Source organism: Mobula birostris, chromosome 21, assembly GCF_030028105.1.
Source record: "Mobula birostris isolate sMobBir1 chromosome 21, sMobBir1.hap1, whole genome shotgun sequence".
Taxonomy (NCBI): Eukaryota; Metazoa; Chordata; class Chondrichthyes; order Myliobatiformes; family Myliobatidae; genus Mobula; species Mobula birostris.
In genome coordinates, this window is record NC_092390.1 from 27,255,478 (window position 1) to 27,280,357 (window position 24,880).

Below are 24,880 nucleotides of genomic sequence, written 5' to 3' on the forward strand. Positions count from 1 at the left end.
TATATTATCATTTAATTCATTACTATGTGTAAAATATTGTGATGTAAACTGTTGCTTTTTCAGAACCAAAATCTACCACGCTTCAGGAAAATAAAATTTAATAGCTGTAAAGTGCTTTAGAATAACTTGAGAATGTTAAGGGTACTTTCTTACGCTCAATAGGAGGATGGTCAGAGAATACAGGTGCAGATAGAGTCAGAATGGATGAGATATCAAATGCACAAAACAATTACATGACCAGTGCTTAGCAAAGCTGCTTATATTTATAATAAAAACAACATTCTGGAAACACTCCTCTGGTCCAGCAGCATTTTGTGGAAAAAGAACCACAGTTAATTTCTTTTTCTCTCCAAAGATGCTGTCTAACCTGCTGAGTATTTCCAACACATTTTGCTTTCATTTCAGGTTTTCAACATAAAGACATTTTTATTTTCAGCTTTTATTAATATTAGTTTTTAAACTTCTCTCAAATATTTCATGTAACATTATGCAGTGTTCAACAGAAGTCTTAATAGACAAAAATTGACAATGGGCCATCAAAGGAGTTAGTAGTTGTTTAATTCCTCTCTGACTCCAAGAAATGGGACAGTAATGGCCTAGATTATACCAGACTCCTAAATCCTCTCAAGGAAGGCAGATGACCAAAGCCTCGGTAAGAAAAGTCATTTTTAAAGAGTGTTCCTAAGGTAGATAGAGAACTAGCTTATCTAGTAACTATCAGAGTTTACGATTTGGCAGCTGAAGTGCCAGTCCCAATGAGTGACTGATTAGATTAGATTAGATTCAACTTTATTGTCATTGTGCCGAGTATAGATACAAAACCAATGAAATGCAGTTAGCATCTAACCAGGAATGCAAAGAATAGTGTTATTTACAAAATAACTGCGAATAAAAAGTAAGTGCTACAGCACACAAATATAAAAGTACTGAGACAGTACAATACGGGTGCAGTGTTGCTTAGCGCTGTGACATGAGGTTCAGCAAGGTCACAGCCTCAGGGAAGAAGCTCTTCCTGTGCCTGCTGGTTCAGTAGTGGAGGCTCCTGTAGCGCCTACCGGATGGGAGGAGAGTAAAAAGTCCATGGTTAGGATGAGATGCATCCTTGATAATGCTTTTCGCCCTACCCAGGCAGCGTTTATGATAGATGTTCTCAATGGTGGGCAATTGGGTGCTGATAATCCGCTGGGCAGTCTTCACCACATGCTGAAGTGCTTTGCGGTCTGATATGGGACAATTGCCATACCACACAGATGCATTTGGTGAGTATGCTCTCAATGGTATAGTGGTAAAAGTCCGTCAGTATCCTGGGACAGAGGTCAGCTTTCTTGATGCTTCGCAGGAAACAAAGGCACTGAGGCCAGAAATGGAAAAGAATTGTGGGGACAGAGAAGATTACAGGTTTGTAAAGGAGAAATGCTGTGAAAGAACTTCAAGATAAAATAAGTATTTTAAAATTGAGGCTAGTGTAGGTCAGAAAGCAAAAGGGAGATAATAAATTGAATTCAGCATGTGCAAGTAACCAGCACTGCAGTTTATAAGAAATTTGGCCAATTCTAACTAAAAGTTATATCAACTTTTAAAATTAACTCTTTTTATCTCCTCACAGCTGCTGACTGGCATCCCTTTACCTTATAGAGAACTATTTCAACACTTCTCACAGTCAGTGTTCTCTATCTCATAGTACCAGCATTGTTTTTTTCTCTACTTTCTCATTCATTTGCTTCTTTTACACCTCACCTCACCTCACTTAACCAGCTATGGTTGAGGAGCACTGGAAATTCTAGACTCTAGATTTATGAAGTGACAGGAACATGCTAGTTTCTGTTACTTAAATGTGCATTTTCCTCTTTTTGCATCGTCTTTCTTGTTTTCAATTATTGCATCCATCCTTTCATGAAAGAAAGAACTTGCATTAGTAGAGTATTTTTCATGCCTTTAGGATCAACCCAAGTATTTCGCAGAGCTTAATTACTTTGCTGGATTGTAATTGAGTTTCCTACCAATGTAGCTTGAACCTTGGAGTGGAATTCTTGTTCATCTGACAGGGAGGATGCTCAGTAGTAACTACACATTTTGCGCCATGCTTTTGGATTATAAACCCAAGAGATTCTGCAGATGCTGGCAATCTAGAGCAAGGCACATAGTTCAGAAGGAACTCAGCAGGTTAGGCAGCATCTATGGAAGGGATTAAGTAGTTGAAGCTTTGGGCCAAGACCCTTCATGATGACATTTTGTGTAATGCTTTTGGATTATTTTTGATCAGTTCTTTATCCAACATAAGCAAGTTAGATATAACAATTTAGAAAATAATAATTTAATGGGAAATTCAGATTTTGAAACAAATCATTTGGAAAAAAAATAGAGGCAATGAAATAACAGGCAACAGTCACAAAGCGCTGGAAGAACTCAACAGGTCGACAGGACATTTTAGGCTGACGCCCTTCATCGATATTCTTCTCGTAGTTACTGACTGACCTGCTGAGTTCCTCCAGCATTTTGTATGTGTAGCTCTGGACTTCCAACATCCACAGAATTTCTTGTGCTAGTGAAATAAGAGCCTTGAACTCTGGAAAAGGTAGTGGGATAATAAGCAAAAGTGTGATGGCCAAATCACTGGCTAGGCCCTACTGCAATGCACACTAGAAAGTGTGTCAAAGGTTTGATTTGGCTGCAGGACACACTTCTACTCTGGCTGTTATGAGAAATTTGGATTGTGTGAAAACATCAAGCAAACTTGGATTATGCACTCAGACAAGGTTTAATAGAGATGTTTGGCAAACTACACTTTTTGAAGCTGATTCCATTGACCGGAGGGGGTGAAAACCAGGGAACTCTGATTCAAGATAATTTTCAAAAGAACAATGGAAAATTGACTTCTTACCCGGTCATTGTTATGATCTGGAATGTGAGTAACGAATTTTCAGTGCTAAGTAATAACTTTCAAAATGGAGTTCGATAAATATTTGAAAAGAGATAAACAACTAAGGAAATTGGGAAGAGAGCAGTGGAAGTGGAATTAATTAGAAAGCTTTTGAGAAGCAGGATGGGTTGCATGGTCGTGTAAGTGGTGAATTTTTCATGCATGGGTTGGGGGACTTGTCAGCTTTTCCTACTGGACTGAGTGGTTTACTGAATTATTTCAGAGTTCAGCTGAGGATTAACCAAGCTGGATGGTATAAATTCAAATGGACAGATGTTTAAAAAAGACAGATGTTCTCTTAAGGTGATCAGCAAACTAGATAGGTATACAGAATATGTTAATCGGGTAGTTTCACAGTAACCATTACATTATTATTCTGAATTTATTTAAATATTGTGGTGGTTTTCAGTATTAGGCCTTCAGATCGATTGGATCTGGAGGCCCAAGACTAGTACATGGCACTAACTAGTGCCCTGATTGTAATTTTCATCAGTTTTTAAAATTTTAAATGAAAGAAATAATTTATAATAAGATCCCTTTTGGAAGACAATGCTGAACAATAACATTTGTGTTTAAGTCAGAAAGCAAAGCCGAAAAGTGCTCTCAAACAGTCATCTAAATGTGCTCTGCTTTAGAACTCGATAGCGTCGAAGAACTGGAGAAGAAGCGCATCTGTCGTGTTGTTACCAAGGATTTTCCTCAGTATTTTGCTGTTGTATCTCGGATCAAGCAAGAAAGTAATCAGATGGGGCCTGAAGGAGGAATGTTAAGCAGCACAACTATTCCAAGTGTGCAAGCATCCTTCCCGGACGGAGCATTAACCAAAAGAATCCGAGTGGGGCTGCAGGTAATTTGGACATTTGTTTTGGTGGTTGAGTGTGTTGTGCTCTATGTAGGGGCTGCTGGAAATGTTGGCTGGTGGCTGAAACATGTGAATACCAGTCTTCTTCAAATTTGTTGATTGGTATTAATTTTGCTTACAAAAATATGACTTGGCAAAAGAAAGGTGATTATTACAGAAAAGGTGTGGTGGAGGGGTACAGTGCCTATAAAAAGTATTCACACCCCCCCCCCCCCCCCCCCAGAAGTTTTCATGTTTTATTGTTTTCCAACATGGAATCACAGTGAATTTAATTTGGCTTTTTTGAAACTGATTGACAGAAAAGGCTCTTTCCTGTCAAAGTGAAAACAATTTCTACAAATTGGTCTAAATTTATTACAATTATTTAATACAAAATATTGATTGCATAATTGCTCACCCCCTTCAGGTCACTATTTAGTAGATGCACCTTTGGCAGTAATTACAGTCTTGAGTCTGTGTGGATAGGTTTCTATCAGGTTTGCACACCTGGACGCCGCAATTTTTCCCCATTCTTCTTAACAAAACTGCTCAAGCTCTGGCAGATTGCATGGGGATCATGAGAGAACAGACATTTTCAAATCCAGCCACAAATTCTCAATTGGATTGAGGTCTGAATTACACCAAATTGAGGTGTAATTTGGCCACTCTGGGACATTAACTTTGTAGTTTTAAGCTATTCCTGTGTAGCTTTGACTTTTTGCTTGGGGTCATTGTCTTGCTGGAAAACAAATCTTCTCCCAAATCACAGTTCTCATACAGACTGCATCAGGTTTTCCTTCAGGAATTCCCTGTATTTTGCTGCATTTATTTTACCCTCTGCCTTCACAAGCTTTCTAGAGCCTGCTGTAGTGAAGCATCCCCACAGCATGATGCAGCCACCACCATGCTTCATGGTAGGGATACTGTAGTGTGTTTTTGATGATGTGCAGTGTTTGGCTTATGCCAAATATAGCATTTAGTCTGATGGCCAAACAGTTAAATTTTAGTTTCATTAGACCATAGAACCTTCTTCTAGCTGACTTCGGAGTCTCCCACATGCCTTCTGGCAAACTCTAGCTGAGATTTCATATGAGTTTTTTTTCCAACAGTGCCTTTCTCTTTGCCACTCTCCCATAAAGCTGCGACTGGTGAAGCACCCGGGCAACAGTGGTTGTATGTGCAGTCTCTCCCTTCTCAGCCACTGAAGCTTGGTGGCCTCCCTCACTTCTTGCACGGTCGCTCTGTTTTCGAGGACTGCTTGCTCGAGGCAGATTTACATCAGCGCCATATTCTTTCCATTTCTTGATGATTGACTTAACTGTACTCCCAATATATATTGAGTGATTTGGAAATTTTCTTGTATCCATCTCCTGATTTGTGCTTTTCAGTAACTTTCTTGTGGAGTTGCTTGGAAAGTTCTTTTATTTCCATGGTGTAATTTTTGCCAACATACTGACTCACCAGCAGTTGGACACTCCAGATACATGTGTATTTTTACTACAATCAACTGAAACACCATGATGCACACAGGTGATCTTCATTTATAATTACTTGACTCCTGAAACCAATTGGCTACACCAGTGATGAGAGTAAAGGACATGAATACTTATGCAATCAATTATTTTGCGTTTTATATTTGTAATTAATTCAGATCACTTTGTAGAAATCTGTTTTCACTTTGACATGAAAGTCTTTTTCTATTGATCAGTGTCAAAAAAGGCCAAATTAAATCCATTATGATTCAATGTTGTAAAACAATAAAATAAGAAAACTTCGGGGGGGGGGTGAGTTGCGAATACTTTTTATAGGCACTTGCGAAGGGTTTTGATTGGGTGAAATGAGAAGGCTTTATCCTTGGGCTACTTCTACACTATTGATCTACGTGGGTGGGGTGCTGGGGTCATCAATTTCAGGTTATCAGTTGGAGCACAAGAAGAACTTAAACAAAATTATTCCACAGGAATTGTATTCCTGTAGAATGGAAAACACGGTCACAGGCACAGTTTACCAATAAGACTATCATATCTTTTGAGAGAAAACTAAATGAAATCTGATGCTGAGCAACGAGCATTGTTTTTTGTTGTAGGGCCCCAAAGAACAACTTCTGTGAAAAAGCATCTCTGTTATAAAACCATAAGAGTTCTGGCAGACTTTCCTTTTCTTTTTGTTAACCAAAATAAAATGGTGAAATTAACAGAGGTGTACAAAGTGGATAGCCAGATACGTTTTTCCAGGGCAGAAATGGATTTATTCCAGGGGGCATAGTTTTAATCGATTGGAGGAAAGCTGAGGTGGAACATCAGAGGTAGGTTTTACATAGACTGGTGGATGCGTGGAATACCCTGTCAGGGGTGGGTGTTAGAGGAAGATACATTATGGACATTTAAGAAACTCTTGGATAGGCATGTAAATGATAGAAAAATGGAGGAAAGTGTTAACTTGATCTTAGAATAGGTTAAAAGGTTGGCACAACATCATGGGCGTAAGGGCCTGTATTGTGCTGTTAAGTTCTCTGTTCTATGTAATGAAATACATACGGGTAATTTATATACTAAGTAGTATATTACATTTTTCAACAATGTAAATGTTAAGCTGTTTCCGAAGTCTCTTGCTGCTAGCAGTAAATCTGTACCAAAAGGCGGCTCAGGAAAGAGATCGGGTAACAACATACCAATTCTCTAACTCCCTTTTCCTCTGAGTGTATCTGCCCTGGGAACAGAAGGTTGTAGAATTAACACTTCCATTCAGCCACTTAAGTGGGTGGTTATGTGCTGGTCAGTTTATGTATGTTGGCCAAGGGACTGCATTTTCCAAAACTGCTGTAATGACTTTTCAGGGAAGAATCAGCTCCTCTGAGATGTTCACTTCGACCCAGCTGCAGATTTAGATCTTTTTGCCACCTTCTGTTACATTAGAACAACCCATGCAAAACTGTGTGAACCATAGTGGATCGCACTACATGGTGTCAGATATTTTTGAATATACTCAATACATATCTCTGAACGAAATCATAAGCAAATTAAATGCAGTTGTGAATGTCTTGTTTTAATTCAGGTAGTGCTGGTCATGTAGTGTTGCTGGACCTATAAATAGAGTGTCTACTGAATCTTTATGATCACAACACTGTTACATTGGTCTACTGCCCGATGAGGCCACTCTTAGATTGGAGGAACACCTCATTCCACCTGGGTAGCCTCTAGCCTGAAACTTGGAACATTAATTTCTCCAAGTTACAGTATTTTATCCCTTCCCCCCACTTTCACTCTCCTTCAATTCCCCATTCTGGTTCCCCTCTTACCCCTTCCTTTCTCAGCTGCTGATCACCTCCCTCTGATGCCCCTCCACCTTTCCTTGCTCCCATGGTCCACTCTCCTGTCAGATTCTTTCTTCTAGAGTCATTTACCTTTTCCACCTGTCACCTCCCAGCTTCATACTTCATCATACTTCCCCCACCCCTCACCTGGTTTCACCTGTCACCTTGTGCAGAAAAGTGTTGTCATCAGGACAGGTGTGGTAGAGGTAAAGAAACTGGAAGAATGGAGTAGGACTTTGGGTGAGAGAAGGAGTGGCCCAGGTACCTGTGGGCATCCCCGCTGATTCTTGGGGATCTCTAGCCTACCATAGCTCAAAATGAAGTAGGTGTATTCAGGATGGTAGTGTGGACTTTTAGTTCATGTATTGGAAGTGCACAAAGTCCCTGTTTAGTTGAAGGAATGGACCAGATTACGGACCACTGCCTGTCCGTTCCATCTGGCACCTCGTGCCTCATCTGAGGAAGTGTGTACAGTCCTCACATTGGTTCCAGACCCACAAAACTGGAGATGAAGGCATTCATCTTCAATCATGAGGGATTGTATAATGACCACCAGTCATTATGGCTGGTAACGATCACCGGTTGTAGCTTGACAAGTTCTCAAATCCCGAGATATTTACAAGAAGAGTTTGCACCATGGACTCAGCTGGAGACAACTTTGCTTTATCCAAGGTCAATTTTTACCTCGTTTTGAAATCAGTTTGACTCTTACCTCATTTAGTTTTACAGAGCCGATGTGTTGGAACTGAACAGTTGGTCAGTTGCTGTACATCTGATTACCAGTTTCCTTCATGGACAGCCATTTGTAAACCAGATGGACTTCCCTGACAACACATAAAATGCTGGAGGAGCTCAGCAGGTCAGGCAGCCTCCGTTAGAGGAGAATATACAGTTGACATTTTGGACTGAGACCCTTCATCAGGACTGGAAAGGAAAGGGCAAGAAGCCAGGAAAATAACATGGGGGTAGGTACAAGCTGGCAGGTGATAGGTGAGACCAGGTGAGGGGGGATGACGTGAGAAGCTGGGAGGTGCTAGGTGGAAAAGGTAAAGGGCTGAGGAAGAAGGAATCTGACGGGAGAGGAGAGTGGACCATGGGAGAAAGAGAAGGAGGAGGGGTCCCAGAGGGGAGGTGGTGAGCAGGTGAAGATAAGGGAAAAGATAAGAGGAGAGCCTGTATGGGGATAGAAAAAGAGGAAGGGGAGGGGGAGAAATTACCAGATGTCAGTGAAATCGATCTTCATGCTGTCAGGTTGGAGGCTACTCAGACAATATGAGGTGTTGCTCCTCCAACCTGAGAAGAGTCTCATCGTGGTAATGGAAGTGGCCATGAACTGACACGTTGCTATGGAAATGGGAAGTAGCATTAAAATAAACCTTTCTGACAACCTGATAATTTCATGGTCACCTTAAATGAGTTCAGTTCTTTTTAAATTCCAGAATATTTAAATGAATCAGTTCCTGCTTGGGTAGAATTTGACCTATGTCATCGTATTGCTAATTAGGTCTGTGGATTTACTAGTTCTGTAATGTAACTACTGCAATCCTATTGTGCCAGAAGGCACAGTAATATTTCTACCATCCACAGATTGTTGTGAAATGGCAAAGTTTTAATATCAGTGCAAGCTGACTGTGTGTCTACCCTTTCATTTCTGTCATAACCCCTGGTTTTCTGTATTCCTAATTTCAGAAGAAACGCGAAAAATACTTCACAGTATTTGGATTTCACAATGCAATTACAATCTTTCTTTAAAGTGTTACTGAACCCATACATTTACGATGTTGCAATTTTGGTGCAAATGCTTGCAAATCCATGCGGACCCTTTCTGGTAATGAGTTCATCATTCTGACAATTCCAGCTATGCACAGCTGTTCCTGATGATTAGGGCCATCTTTCCTTGGGATTGTAACTTCTGGAGTGATACACTGTTCTTCATCACCAGAATCTTGTGCAACTAGATGTTAATTGGTGGTAAAGTGCAAAGCTCAAGACTGCCCAGTGATCCAGTACTGCTTCTAAATTTACCCTGTAGTTTATTCAGTTGTGATGTATCCTACACCTCGTCCCTGTCTGTGTCACAAAATACATTTCACTAATCTCACACCCCCAGAGGAAAGCTTCCCTTGGAGAAGGCCCAGTTAGGAATCAGTATACAGTTTAGCTCATTCATCAGCCATTCAAGAGCACCCCGCGCCCCCGTCCCGCCCCGCCGATGGAAGTAGAAGATCCATAAATTAACACTTTCAAATTGCTTTCTGTAGGTCATTTGTACAAATTGTTTGTGAAGTTGCTGGTGCTAACCGGATTCCTGACTGGATGTGGAGGCTGGCTCCTCTCTTAAGAACATAAGACATAGGGGAAGAATTAGGCCATTTGGCCCATCAAGTCTACTCTGCTATCCCATTGTGGCTGATTTATTTCCCCTCTCGACCACATTTACCTGTCTTTGATAACCTTTGATGCCCTCTCTAATTAAGAAGCCACTAGCCTCTACTTTAAATATACCCAATGACTTGACCTCTACAGCCATCCGTGCGATGAATTCCACAGATTCACCACCCTCTTGCTCCTTCTCTTCTCCTTACCTGCCCATCACCTCCCCCGGTGCCTGTCTACTTTCCCTTTCTCCTATGCTCCACTCCCTTATCAAATTATTCTTCTTTAGCCCTTTAGAGTACTGTGCAAAAGTCTTCGACGTATAAAGTTACGGTGCCTGAGACCTTTGCACAGTACTGTAGTAATTTTATGTATTGCACTGTAGTGCTACCACAAAACAAAACAAATTCCATGACATATGTGAGTGATGATAAACCTGATTCTGATAGGGTCTCCACTGTGGAAAGGGGTCAGTGAGAGGGGAATCTTGGTTGAGAAAGGGGGAAGAAAGAGGGGAGGGAGCAGGAAGCACCAGAGAGACATTCTGTAATGATCAGTAAACCTATTCTTTGGAATCTAATGATCTTTTTAGATTATGAGAACACTCAATCCTCTTTTATTGTCATTTGGAAATGCGTATGTGCATTAAGAAATGATACAATGCTTCTCCGGTGTGATAACACAGAAAACAGGACAAACCAAAGACTAACACTGACAGAACCAATAATTATAACATATAGTTACAGCAGTGCAAAGCAATACCATAATTTGATGAAGAACAAACCATGGGCACGGTAAAAAAAAAGTCTGAAAGTCCCCGAGTTGATCGACTCCCGAGTCCCCAATAGCAGGCGGCAAAAGGGAGAAACTCCCTGCCATAAACCTCCAGGCACCGTCAACTTGCCGATCCCTTGGAAGCAGCCGACCACAGCCGACACTGAGTCCGTCCGTCTGAAAACTCCGAGTCTCCAACCAGCCCCTCGGATACAGCCTCCCAAGTGTCATCCTCTGCCGAGTGCCTTTGACCTAGCCCCGGCCGCTGAAACAAGCAAAGCCGAGGATTCGGGGCCTTCTGCTCTGGAGATTTCGGTTACCACACAATAGCAGCGGCAGTGAAGCGGGCATTTCAGAAGTTTTCCAGATGTTCCTCCATACTCTCACCTCTGTCTCCATCAAATCAGAGCTATGCACGGTCCCCTACTTGACAGATTACAGATATCATTCACCGCAGAGACCGCACACGCTGCCGTCGCACTGCCATCTTCTCCTCCTGCCTGGTGTCTCAGGGCTGGGTGTGTCTGCACCTGCACCAACCCCTGCCCCTGGCACTCTTCCTCTGCCACCTGTTCCACACCCCTCCCATGGCCCTCCATCCTCGCCATTCCCAAAGTCCTTTGCTCCCACCAGATTTACAAACTGGCTCTGTGCCCCATGTTGACAAGTACTGTGCCAAAGTCTAAGGCACACTAGCTATACATATGTGCCTAAGACTTTCTTCCCCCTTTCCTTCCTGTTGATTTCAAACTAGTTCCCAGTTTATTCAGTGGTGAAGTATTTTACATCTCATCTCTCCGTGCCACAGGATAAATTCACCAATCACACGTCCCCAGAGGAAGGCCCAGTTAGGAATCAGCGCACAGTTCACAGCACAAAACATCAGCTGTTCACTCCTCCCCATACAGGCTGCCTGACCTGCTGAGTCCCTAAAGTATTTTGTGTGTGTGTTGCTGAAAACTGATTGCTGGAACTGTCCTGGGGTACTTGAGGTGACAATAGCATTAAATCTTCAGCCTTAAAAATCTGCATTCCTTTGGTGACATTTTTTTTGCCGATGCATTAGATTACTCATCAAGAGTAGCTAGCCTGAGTCTTTCTCCTTTTGACCAAAGAATGGTTAGTATACAGTTATGTGACCAGTTTCTGGCACAAGTGGTGGAACGAGAAGCTTTCAGAAGAAACTAGACAGATGTTGTCAACAAATGGGATTTAACGTTATCAGGAATGCCATGTAAGAATAGCATGGATAGGCAGATCTATCAAAGCCACAGTAAATTTATTATCAAAGTACACAATTCATTTTCTTGCGGGCATTTACAGGAAAACAATGAAATACAATAGAATTTATGAAAAATGCTAGATAAACCAAGACTGACAAACAGCCAATGTGGAAAAGAAGACAAATTGCAAATAAAAAGAATAAATTATACTGAGAACGTTGTCAGGAAATGTAAAGGAGGCTTGACTCAAAAGCAAGAGCAATGGAGATGATTTAGCAGAAAATTATATTGTACAAATAAACAGCAAAATAAAAAGCCAAGAAGAGCCACAAAACGAGAGAGAATAGATATTTAACATAACAAGGTAACTGAAGGCTAAGAGTAACTGGTTGAGGCTGGCTGGTTTGATGGGTGAACAAAGGACTGGGTGAGAAGCTGGGTTTAAGCCGGCTGCACGTGACGAGCTGGAAACGAGTGGCAGGTGAATCCTGTTGGCAGTGCGGAGACTGGGAGGTATCTGCCTTTCCCAGTTTTGACTAGCGTGAAAATGAGACCATAGATTGTGGAATAAATTCGGAGTTGAGGTGAGTGAAGTTATCCATGATGGTTGAAGGATAATAACTGTTCCTGAACATGGTGGTGTAGGACCTAAGACTCCTGTACCCCCTGCCCAATGGTAGTGAGAAGAGAATGTTAATATAATAGTTTGAAAACACTCTAGATAAGTTGTGCAATCTCATATTCCTGGCCATTGTCTTTACTGGTCCAACAAAGAAGATGTTCTGCTGGTTTTCTTTGATTTGCAAAGCCTGCACAATTGACTGATGCTGAGGCATGAACTGCACTGACTTTCAAATTCTGGCTTCCTCTCTTCCTCGCTTCCAATTGATTGTGATAGCACACACAGTATTTATTATCTGGTGTTAAATATGCATTGTGCTTGTTCCGCAGGCACAGCCAGTCCCAGATGAACTTGTCAAAAAGATTCTCGGGAACAGAGCTACGTTTAGTCCTATTGTAACTGTGGAGCCGAGAAGAAGGAAATTCCATAAGCCTATTACCATGACTATTCCAGTACCATCTGCATCAGGAGATGCATCAAATGGAAACAGGGATGCTCCAAGCCTCCGACTGCTATGCAGTATAACAGGTTGGTTTGACGTCCTTGACAAGATTCATAGAACATTACAGAAGAATATAGGCCCTTCAGCCCGTGATATTGTGCTGACCTTTTAACCTTGAGATCTTTCCTACATAGCCCTTCAATTTTTATCATCCATGTGCTTATCTAAGAGTTTCTTAAGTGTTCATAATGTATCTCCCTCTGTCACCATTCCTGTGATTTCCTAAACAAGATGATAGAAAAATAGAGGGCTACATAGAGGGGAAGGCTTAGATTGATCTTGGACTATGTTAAAAGGTCAGCACAACATTGTGGGCCAACAGTGCTGTAGTGTAGCATGTTCGATGAAATGGTTGCTCAAATCAGCTATGTATAATTTTGCATTATCTTTCTTGGATGTCACCAGCAAGATCATCCCAGCATTTGTTGTCGTCCCTCATCTGTGCTATGGAGTGTGGAAATAAGGCACCAACAGCCGTCACTAGTGGTGAATGTGCTCCTACAGGATTGTTAAGTGGAGAGCTTGAGGATTTGGTGCCAGGGACAATGAAGGAATAGCAATGTTTTCTTTTTTCAAGATATAATGGGGGTTGGGTATAAAGTGGTAGTGCTCTGATGCACCTTCTTCCTTTGTTTTTCTTGGTAGTGAAAGTTGTGTGTTAAGGAGATGCTCTTGAGGAAGCTTTGGTCAAATTGTTGCTTTGGATTCTGTAAGTGTTACTTGCTGTAGCCATAGTCTCTTTGTGGTGCTGGGAAAATGAACTCATGGAGGCAATCTCCTCTTGGCTTCAGACCTTTGCTCACTGGCTGTTTTCCGAATTGAACATGTACTCATTGATGTCCTTGAGATGATGTTGCAGCTTCATGAAACCCTGGTTAGACTTAGAATATTGTGTTCTGTTCTGGTCACCTTATTACAGGAAGGATGTGGAAGCTTTTGAGCAGTGCAGAGGAGATTTACCAGGATGGGCATGTCTTATGAGGATAGGTTGAATGGGCTTTTTTCTTTGGAGCGAAGGTCCACGATGAAAATTGTTGTAGATCCACGGTGTAGCAACCAATTAATGCATAACGTAACTGAGGACAATTCCAAGCATAAGCAGTTAGCACGACACTATTACAGCTTGGTGCATTCTGGAATTCAGAGTTCAATTCTGGTGCTGGGTGCCAGGCCCATTTGTACGTTCTCCCCATGACAGTGTGGAATTCCTCTGGGTCCTCCAGTTTCGTCCCACAGCCCAACGATGTACTGGCTAGTAGATTAATTGATCATTGTAAGTTGTCCTGTATTTAGACTAGTTGCTGGGTGGTGTGGCTCACTGGGCCGAAAGGGCCTGTTTCACACTGTATCTCCAAATGAAGTCAATGAGCTACCAGTGGAAGTGGTGGATACAGGTTCAATTTCAACATTTAAGAGAAGTTTGGAAAGGTACATGGATGGAAGGGTATTGGGGTGGGGGGGGGCGCTGGTGTCTGTGGTCCAGGTGCAGGCTGATGGGAATAGGCAGGATAATAGTTCAGCATGGGCTAGGTGGGATGAAGGGCCTGTTTCTGTGCTATGGCTATGATATAATTGCAATAGAAACAGGTCCTTCACCCACCACATCCATGCTGATCAGCAGATGCCCATCTGTACTGACTGTATACAGTAAATCTGTCTTAAAGAATTCTGAGTCTTCCAAAGGTTTCATTTGCTTTCTATTCCTATTATGCATGGTAATGTATTCTGTTAATTATTATTGATGACTCTTGATGAGGGTGATTTTGGACTTTATATATTTCTATATTTGGATTTGAAAGCTCAATGCACCAATTACATAAGTACTAGCTGGGGAAAACATTAGGATTTAAAGTCTGCTGATTAATATTATTACTCCTGTACAGCCACTTACATGTCCTAATTTTTCCCTGTTGACTAGAATTGATTCTGCCATTTTCTTTCTCATTGACTAGGAGGTACATCGCCTGCACAGTGGGAAGACATAACTGGAACGACACCGTTAACCTTTGTCAGTGAAGGGGTTTCTTTCACAACAAATGTCTCCGCCAGGTACAGTTTATCCAAAATTTTTCATCTTGTCTCGTACACAGCCCCATACCTAACATCCAGAGTTGGCACTGTCTGCTAGCTTGTTCAGTCTAGTCGGTGCTGAAAACGGTCAAACCACCTCATCAAGCCAATCATCTTCTGTAGTGCAAAGTGCACGAGAAAATGCTTCTGATACTGGAATACGGGCAATTCAGGAGGAGGTTTTGCTTTAATCAGTATACACACCTTATACACTCAAAGTGGCCACTTTATTAAGTACACCTGTACACCTATATGTTAATACAAATATCTAATCAGCCAATCATGTGACAGCAACTCATAAAAATAGGAGCAGAAATAGGCCATCTGACCCATCAAGCCTGCTCTGCCATTCAATATGATCATGACTGATCTGACCATGGAATTGTCTCCACCTACCTGCCTTTTCCCCATAACCCTTAATTTCCTTACTATGCAAAGATCTATCCAAACTTGTCTTAATATATTTACTGAGGTAGGGTCCACTGCCGCACTGGCAGAGAATTCCACAGATCCACCACTCTCTGGGAAAAACACTTCCTCCTCATCTCCATCCTGAATCTACTCCCCTGAATCTTGAGGCTAAATCCCCTACTTCTCATCTCACCTACCAGTGGAAACAACTTCGCTGCCTCTATCTTATCTATCCCTTTCATAATTTTATATGTTTCTGTAAGATCTCCTCTCATTCTTCTGAATTTCATTGAGTACAGTCCCAGGCAACTCAATCTCTTCTCATATACAGTTGCAGCATAACCTCCCTGCTCTTAAATTCAACCCCTCTAGCAATGAAGGCCAATATTCCATTTGCCTTCTTGATAGTCTGCTGCACCTGCAAACCAACATTTTGTGATTCACGCACCAGTACCAATTAAAGGACTGGTTTTGTATTTTTAAAGTATTGCTAACTAAGAATGCAGCAACTCCAAAATATCTAACACAGTACAATAATTTAATAGTCAAAATTATGCTACCTAAACAACATAGCATAAAAGGAATTGCACTCAAGTTAATCTGAGGTCTGTGACTGAATTCTGAGAATCATCTTCAGAACATAAATGGCATTGTGATGCCATGCTGATATGCCAGGACTGTTACAGATAGATATCCAGTTGGTCAATAGCAATTCTTTAACATTTCAAACACAAAAATACAATCCAACTATAATATGTGAATACATTGACACTCACTGGCCACTTCATTAGGTGCAGGAGTGGAACCCATGTTGTCTTCTGCTGCTGTAGCACATCCATTTCAGATTTGATGTGCATTCTGCACATCACTGTTGTAACCCATGGGTACTGTCGCCTTCCTGTCAGGTTGAACCAGTCTGGCCATTCTCCTCTGACCTCTCTCATTAACAAGATGTTTTCGCCCACAGAACGGCTGATCGCTGGTGTACCTATAAAGTGGCCACTTGAGCGTATGTGTACAGTCAAGACTTTATTCAAGTCTTTGATACAACTGTATCACATGAATGACCAAATCCTTCAATTCATTCTCTCCTCTGATGCCTGCAAGGGTTTTCAGAATGGTTTGGTGCACTAGCGGGCCTTATGTTTGTCAGTCCTCAATTGCTCCTATAGATTTTTTGGGGATTTAATGACCAAATCTTAATCCTGAAATGCCCTTTTTACAATGTGCCCTTCAGAATCTACCACTATAAATCCTCTGCTTTGTACCATGCAGTTATTGGTTATGGATCTCTAAGGTTTCTCTCTCTCCCGTTTTATAGTAATAGGAATTGTTTAGTAGTGCACTCTGTTTGCAAACTGCATGTCAGAAGACTCCTTTCATCTGAACTACATCAAGTGTACCTGAATGTCACTGAACTGTGAAATTCAATACCTAAAACTGTAAGAGATGCAGACTTGGTTGATACTTTTAAATCCAGCTGTTTATTTAATCTTGCTCTTAACTAACATCTTTTTGTCTTTTACTTTCATGCTTGTTTTTTTCATGTTTGCACTTTTAAAGGACTTTGAACTATGAAAATTGCTCTATAAATGAAGTTATTATTAGTTGCTTCTTTTTACTCTGTTATTGCTTGTACCAGAGATGGGTACTTTAGAGACACACAGAACAGAAGCAGACCCCTGCGCCCACTTAGCCAACTATAATACCGATTCTTCTTTCAACCTTCCCACATACCAAGCAACTCACCCCAGATTCTGCCACTCATCTACACACTAATGTAATGCAGGATGTCGGGGGAAACCCTTCTAGTTACAGGGAGAGTGTGCACACTCCATGCGGACAGCAGCGGAGATCGGGTTGGAACTGGGGGGCAGCAGTTCTTCTAGCCATTGCTACCCTGGCATCCAAAAGAATTTTAAAGTTTAGCAACGATTTTCTTCTAGAGAATGATGAGATATGTTGCTCATATGTCATTCAGTCAGAGTTCTACAGGGTGGTTAGACAAAATTGATTTGTTTCACAAAACGTTTATTTGCAAGGAATTGAAGAAAATTCCTCTAGTGCAGATAATACAATTGCTTACTATTGATAGGAAGCTTATGAAGAAATGTATATGCTAACAATAATAATTGTTATTTTTTCGTTAATTTATATGAATGGCCTGAAGTGAATCTCGGTACAAATGTGGGTGGTGGGATGGAGAGGCGTCTCTACCAAAGGAGATGTAAGGCGCTCCTTCCCTCCGTAAGCCTGCAGGTCACCCTTGGGCAAGGTGACCCGATCAGGGTCATATGAAGCCAAGGAAGCAGGTGGTGGATGTTTGTATGAGCAACCGGCACATACCACAAGTCCTGGTTATGTGACCACTGATGCCAGGCAGACAGTCTCTGAAGAGTATTGATAATGGCTGGGGTCATCCGTCTTGTAAAGACACTGCCCGGAAGAAGGCAATAGTAAACCACTTCTGTAGAAAAATTTGCCAAGAACATCATGGTCATGAGACCATAATCACCCTCGTCATACGACACTGCACATGATGATGATGGTGTAGATGCAAGAAGGCAGAAAAGACTGTAAACTGTTTATGCAACTCCCCCCCCCCCCCCCCACCCACCATATTTGTACGTCTGTCATACAAAAGTCATGACAGTTTTCATTAACTGAATCAAGTACTGGGGAGAAAGTCTCAAATATTGGGACTTCCATGAGCTATTTATCCAGATTGATTGTTCTGTTGATCCTGTGTGTTGATATTCACCAGCTACCAGGAAATAAAATAACCACCAATGGCCAATTAAAATACTCATAAAGGCAGCTTTATAAGTGATTTGTGATCTCCAATTCTAATGGTCTAGTGTGTCAATATTAACACATGCAAAACTTGAGATGTCTTTGAACATGTTTGTAATTCTTTGTGCAGGTTTTGGCTTGTCGACTGTCATCAGGTGCCAGAAACTGTTAGCTTAGCCACGCAGCTGTACAGGGAGTTGATCTGTGTCCCCTACATGGCTAAATTTGTCGTATTTGCCAAAATGCACGACCCAGTGGAGGCCCGCCTGCGTTGTTTCTGCATGACGGACGATAAAGTTGACAAGACGTTAGAGCAACAGGAAAACTTCACAGAAGTGGCACGGAGTAAAGACATTGAGGTACACACTCGTGCGGATTCTCGGTGCTGTGGTTGTTTTTTGGTTGTCGGCTCGTAACTAGTCTCTGGATGTCAGCTTTGAGATAGAATTATAGAGTTATACAGCCCAGAAACAGCCTGACATGTCCACACAATCGAGGGTCTGTCTACACTAATCCCATTTTCCTGAATTTCACCCAAATGCCCCTACTCTTTTCCTATCCATGTACAAATCCAAATGTTTTTCGACCTGGTTATATGGAACAAACTGCCAGAGAAGGAGTCAGAAGTTCTGATTATTACTTGTCTATAACCTCTTCTGGTAGCATATTCCATATAACCTCCACCCTCTGTGTAGAAAAATTTGCCTCTCAGATCTTCACTAAATCTTTCCCTTCTCACCTTTAATCTATGTTGTACACTCCCATACACCTGGAAGAAGACTGTTTCTATCAGTCTACAGTATGTATGCCTCTCGTAATTTTATGAACCCCTAAGATCATCCCTCAGCATCCAGCACTCCAGTGAGTCTGATCGCACCTTTTCCAAACAAAGGCCATCCATACCAGGCAACATCCTGTTGTATCTCTTCTACATTCTGTCTAGTGCTACCACTTAGTTTCTGTAGTGTGAATATTTCTGTAGTGCGTATGAATAGTTTGGTTCAATGGCTTTGATTTTATTTTGTATCAGTCTGCATACAGAAAACCTCTCTGACAATGGGAAAACAAAAAAAATGGGGTTTTGCTTTGAAATGGAGACCAGTGAGGAGGGAAATAGAGAACACTGTTTTCACACAAAGGGTAGAGCCAATTTGGATTCATCTCCACTGCTGTTGGGCAGGGAGTAATGTTTGGAGCTGTCAAGGCCAAGCTTGATATTTATTTTGTCAAGAGAGAATATTGAGAGAGATAAAAAGTGCCAAGGTCGGGATGAGGTATCAACTATGATCTAATGAACGTATCAGACTTGAATGAGTTGTGCCGTTTATAATTCCTGAACTGTAGTCTCACTATCTATCACACTGCAACCCCCACCACCCCCCATGAGAACTCTGGGAGGTGTGAGCCTAGTCAGGTCAAAGGTTAGTGGTATCTCAGCATGTTGACCGAAAGGGGAAAAGGAAATTCCTTCTCACTTTCCATTGAGCAGGGACCTAATTAAAAGTAAGCTTTGAGAAATTCTTTTTGTTTTTTCTGGAACACGGATTTAAAGGGATTTAAAATAAGTTCATAAATCTTTTTTATTTGATAACTTTCCAGAAATAAATGCATCAGAACGAATGACAATTCTTTAGTCAACGGTTGTGTAACTTTGCAATGGTAACCAACAGGTGCTAGAAGGTAAACCCATCTTTGTGGATTGCTATGGAAACCTGGTTCCTCTAGCCAAAGCGGGCCAGCAACTTGTATTCAACTTCTACGCTTTTAAAGAAAATAGATTGCCCTTTGGTGTGAAGGTAAGAGAACTTTGCATTGATTGTACATTCGATAGCACTTCATGATCTAGTTAGGAAACAGAATGTAAACTAGCAAAGAAGACAATGATTGGTCATGAAGTTGTGTCATTTTGGCTCATTTGGGAGTACTCTTGTCTCCAAGTCTCTGGTCATGGATTCAAGTCTCAGTATAGAACTCAGCACCAGGTTTAGGTGGACATGATATTCCACATGGAGAGTGTGTAGGATTGCTTCCTATCTTTTAGATGGAATCATAAGCAAAGGCTTCATTTCCCAACTCAAATGGACATTAAAGATCTCATGGCAATTTTCTAAAAAGAGCAAGATCTCTCAATTCCTAGCAAACATCTGTCCCACAACGAAAATACGCTCTGCTTTCAGAGACATTGGGCCAGTTATCTTGTTACTGAAGATTAAGCTGATTTTCGGTTTTGGAAGGCTCTCATATGAAGCAGAGCAGACTCTGAACAGGTGTTGGGTAGCATCTGCTAGAACTTTGCCTTGAAATGTGCTTAAGCTGTTTTAACAAACCTGTGCGGTCAAAACCTTGCGGTTTAGGGGAAATTGTGCAAACCCCACACCATCAACAGCAGAGGCAAGGGCTGAACTAGAATTACTTGAGCTTTGGGCCAGCAGCTTTAATAACTGCACCACAATGCCACCTCTGACATTGACGTAGATCTGAACGAATATCTTAATGGAGGGAAGAAAATAGGAGAGGTTTCAGGAGGGACAAAAGTAGAAGAGAAAGAGAAGATAAAGAAAAATTAAAGGTTAGCTTTATTTGCCACATGTACAACAAAACATCAATGCATACAGTGAAATGTATTGTTTGCATCAAATCAAATCAGTCAGGATTGTGCTAGGAAAACCCGCAAATGTCGCCACACTTCTGACGCCAGTATAATCTGCCCACAGCCCACTAACCTAACTCTATGTCTTTGGAATGTGGGAGGAAACCAGAGCATCTGGAGGTAACCCAAGCAGTCACAGGGACAACGTACAAACTCCTTACAGACAGCAGTGGGAATTGAACCCTGATCAGTGATCGCTCGCACTGTAGTAGCGTTACGCTGACCGCTACACTCCCGTGCTGCCCCAGTATAAACTGATAGTCAATCAGTCATCGATTTATTAGCTCATTTGTTTCGAGATGAATTTGATTCATGAAGGTTTGGTGGCGAACACGTTCAAGCTGTGCATCCAAAGTGAAATAGAACAGAAGTTTTTTATAAAAGAGCAGAAAATGACTTTCACAAACAAGAGGAAACCTGCAGATGCTGGAAATCCAAGCAACACATACATAACGCTGGAGGAACTCAGCAGGCCAGGGAGCATCTATGAAAAAGAGTACAGTCGACATTCCTGTCTGAGACCCTGCAGCAGGGCTGGAGAATGACTTTGTTTTGCCTAAATATAAACCACTTTTCCAAACTTTTTTTTAGCTGATGGGTCAATGATCTTAATTGTAAACTTCACTTATCTAAGTTTAACAACCAGTCCAATGCAGTTCCTATTTATCGTCCTAAGAATATTCAGATTGAAAATCATATAAGAAGCCTGCAGTGAATTTGTGCAGATTGGAGTGGATGAGTCATTGTGCATCAGTCTGCCTCAGTGTTAGCTTCAAATGAGCTCTCTTTCATGCACCAGAGTGCATTTTCCTTAAAACTATTAGATATTAGTGATGTTGCTAGTTACTGACAAATTTTCTATTCCCCACTGGAACTCAATTGAGACTATCTGCACTGGAAATGTGAGCAAATTCTATTGCACAAGTGCTGTTTCCTGTGGAACACCTGGAGCCTACAACATGGCCATAACCAGACCCCGAAAGGTTAAATGCCAATCTACTGTCTGCCCCAATACCAAATATACTTCTGAACGAATTCTTGAAGGTACCTCTGTAAATATTTTTAAGCAGTCTGAACATGTGCTGCTGTAGCCAGTTTTGTAGACGAGTACTTAGCAGGCAGCATCTACAGAATCTCTTGTGTTTCTGAGCTTATGAGAAAGATTGTCAACGGTTGGTGTGTGGCCATCCAGGTCAGAGAGTTCAGCAAAGTAACCTCATATAAATCCGAATGGTTCTTATTTCTAGGTTCGAGACAACAGCCAGGAGCCCTGTGGTCGTCTGTCATTCCTTAAGGAACCAAAAACTTCCAAAGGATTGCCACAAGCAGCTATCTGTAATCTGAACATTACACTGCCGGCTCACAAAAAGGTACGTGAAAAGACTCATAAGCTGGTCTTCTGTTGAAAGAAGCTAGATAAATGACATCACTTTCTAAGAACCTGTTTTTTTTTAATCTATAAACACTTACTTTATAAAACATGCTGCGTTCTTTTACAAGTAGTCATTAAAACCAGTTTCCTAGATTATAGTGTGGTTTGTTTACCAGCTCTGGCTGGTAACTTAGAGGCCAAAAGTCCTGCAATATTTTCCATCATTTGTTGTGATTTTTTTTTGTTGGTAAATGTGAAATCAAGTTTGATTTTTTTTTGGTTTTGCTGGCTTTGGACTTGTTTTGATCTTGTGCTAATTAGCTTCCTTCTTGTACTCCCACTGGGTCCTTTTCATATCCTGATGTTTCTTTTCCCTGCTGTCCATTATAATACTCCTTGTCTCTGCAATGCTTCTTGGGACCATAAGGAAGCCGAATCAGATCCAGACGAAGAGGTAAAGGAAAATCTGATAATCTATCTAAACTTCGTGATGACTATTAAGTTATTGCAGTGGACATTTTTGCAGTTGGATTTGGTCTTTCAAGATGAAAATCACCTGATGATTTTCAGGTTCAATTAACCACCAAACTTCCTTTGCCAAATGCAATAGAACTAAATTATTTCTCTATTTAAGTTAATTTTGGATGTAACTGGGAAATAGTGTAATTTATGATCCTACTTAATTAATACTTTCAGGGCTAAAGGTAGTATTTAGGATCTCTGAAATTGTTCAATGGAGTCTTTATGTCTACATGTGTTTTTTTGGGTGTTCGGTACAGCGTGATATAATATAATTTGAGTTGTTAGCAGAGAAAGAAAACGTTAATTTTATTGCCAACAACTGGGTCAACTGCCATAGCTCAATAACTGCATCACAATGTGTCTGCTTGTGGTCACAATAAACATTTCTTTGTATCTTATGCTGGATTAGAGCAGTCTATGAGTTAGTTGAAGTACCTATGGCCCAATGTAATTTAATTAACTCCGTGCCCCCTTTACCAGCATTATACACCAGAATATTTATTGTAACCGTTTACTAAAAAGCCACTAACTAAAGTGCAACAATTCAAAATTATAACATACACCTTTAATGTGTTTTAATCACTTAGGAAGCTGACTCTTATGTACTTGTGGTGAGGTGTTTTACGTGAGTCTGTATGTTGTGTGCTTGCATTTACAAATTCCATTCTTGCTACATTTGTCCATGGTGTGTCTACACTGACTTCTTGTGAATCTCATCAATGTGGCAGGGGTCCCTGACCATTTGAGGATAGGTTCACTTCCTAGAGTGTGACTAGCATTTCAACTTGATTGCCTTCATTCATTGGACTGTTCGATGCAGCTGGGCATTCCCAGATGCAGGAGCAGCCTCATCCTGCTAGTCTTTTAGCTGGAGGTGGCATCATGAGTTTCGTGGCCTGTACTGTATGTTCCTCCCACCAGGAGGAGGAAACATGGCAAGGTCTGAAAGAGGAATTAATGGTGAAATTACTAAAGCAGAAAATAATAATTGGAAACAACATGTAGCTACCTTTGTAAAACATCCTAGATGGTGAGTGTAGCGTTTTTTCTGAATTTCTATTTTTATAATGTGTGCAATGAAAAAATAAGGGAGGGGCAATTGACTCCTCAGTCAAGATATTAAAGAAAATCACATTAGTTTGGTTGGGTTTGTACATATATCAGAATATTATTTATAAATAAAAACTTAAACTTAAAATTCAAATAAAAATATATCACATAGGAAAAAAATAACAAAATATCAACACGTCTTTTTCTTCAAGGTCGAGAGAGCTTCTGACCGCCGTCAAACTTTTGCATCTATGGCATTACGTAAGCGCTACAGCTATCTTGCTGAACCTGGAATGAGTGAGTCTAATCTTTATTAATCTCTCCCTGCAATATCGGTCTTGCTTGATATTCATTAATAATTTTTCTTTAAATTTTAAAATGAAATGCTTGAACAAATAAATTTGTACTACATTTTACCAGTGTTAGCTGATAAAACATGCAGCTGGAAAGCAAGAACTAGCTTTGATTTGCAAACCCACTCATTTTTTAAATTTTCATTTTCATTCCTTTTTGATGCATATATAATTTTTTGCTGAAGATTTATTTTTCATGTTGATTGTTATCCATTCCTTAATATAGCCCATTAAAAATGAAAGGCAACACTTGTCCAGGATTGGCTGCTGTTTTGTTCAAGAATTTTAAAGTTACACTAGATTCAGTCATGTTTCAAAGGACTTTTACTTTTAAAATTCCATCTATCTTAGAAGTGTATAAGTAGATAAGAGGCATAAATCATGTGGATGGCCAGAGGTATTTTTTCCTAAGGTAGAAATGTGTACTAGAAGAGGGCTTAATTGGAGGAAAATGTAGAGGGGAATGTCAGAATGAAGTTTTTTTGCACAGAGAGTGGTGGGTGCATGGAACGTGGGTGCCAGGAGTGGTGGTTGAGGCAGATACATTAGGGGTATTTAAGAAACTCTTAGCTAGGCACATGGCTAATAGAAAAATGGAGGACTATGTATGGGTTGGGTGGGGGGAAGGGTTATATTGATCATAGAGTAGAATAAAAGGTCAGCATAACATTGTGGGCCAAGGGTCCTGTTCTGTGCTGTAATGTTCCGTAGGGTTAGAGCCCTCATTAGGGATATTGGAACAAAAGGAAAATTACTTGTATTTTTGAAGCATCTTTCATGAACGTGGGATCTCCCAGAGTGTCTTAGAACTACATAATTATATACTAAGTCTTTCATTATAGGAATTCAACCAGGCTACTAAGCCCTTGCAGTTAGGGACAGCATTGCCCATATGTAGTGATGTGATGTTGAGACCAGATAATTACTTATATTGACTTTGGTTTAAGTTCTGAAGTGTACTAGGGAGATCTCATTTGCTCTATTTCAAACTAATCATCAATATTATTTAATCGGACAGCAAGATATTTGTTTATTATCTTAGATAGTAGGCAACATCCTTGTAAATGCAGCCTTCTCCTGTTGCTGCC

The 24,880-nt window shown here is 40.9% G+C and overlaps 1 protein-coding gene across 2 annotated transcripts in view; it reads left to right on the forward strand.

The window, feature by feature from the left end:
* ank3b (ankyrin 3b) overlaps positions 1-24,880 on the forward strand; it is a 390,132-nt gene that overhangs the window by 310,453 nt on the left and 54,799 nt on the right. Inside the window, exons 29-36 of one of the 2 annotated variants that reach the window (XM_072239211.1) lie at positions 3,556-3,767; positions 12,399-12,597; positions 14,524-14,620; positions 17,976-18,204; positions 19,516-19,641; positions 21,743-21,865; positions 22,295-22,321; positions 23,652-23,736. In XM_072239211.1, coding sequence (XP_072095312.1) covers positions 3,556-3,767; positions 12,399-12,597; positions 14,524-14,620; positions 17,976-18,204; positions 19,516-19,641; positions 21,743-21,865; positions 22,295-22,321; positions 23,652-23,736 — 1,098 coding nt within the window. The remainder of the gene's footprint in view (positions 1-3,555; positions 3,768-12,398; positions 12,598-14,523; positions 14,621-17,975; positions 18,205-19,515; positions 19,642-21,742; positions 21,866-22,294; positions 22,322-23,651; positions 23,737-24,880) is intronic. The other variant, XM_072239212.1, reaches the window with a different exon arrangement.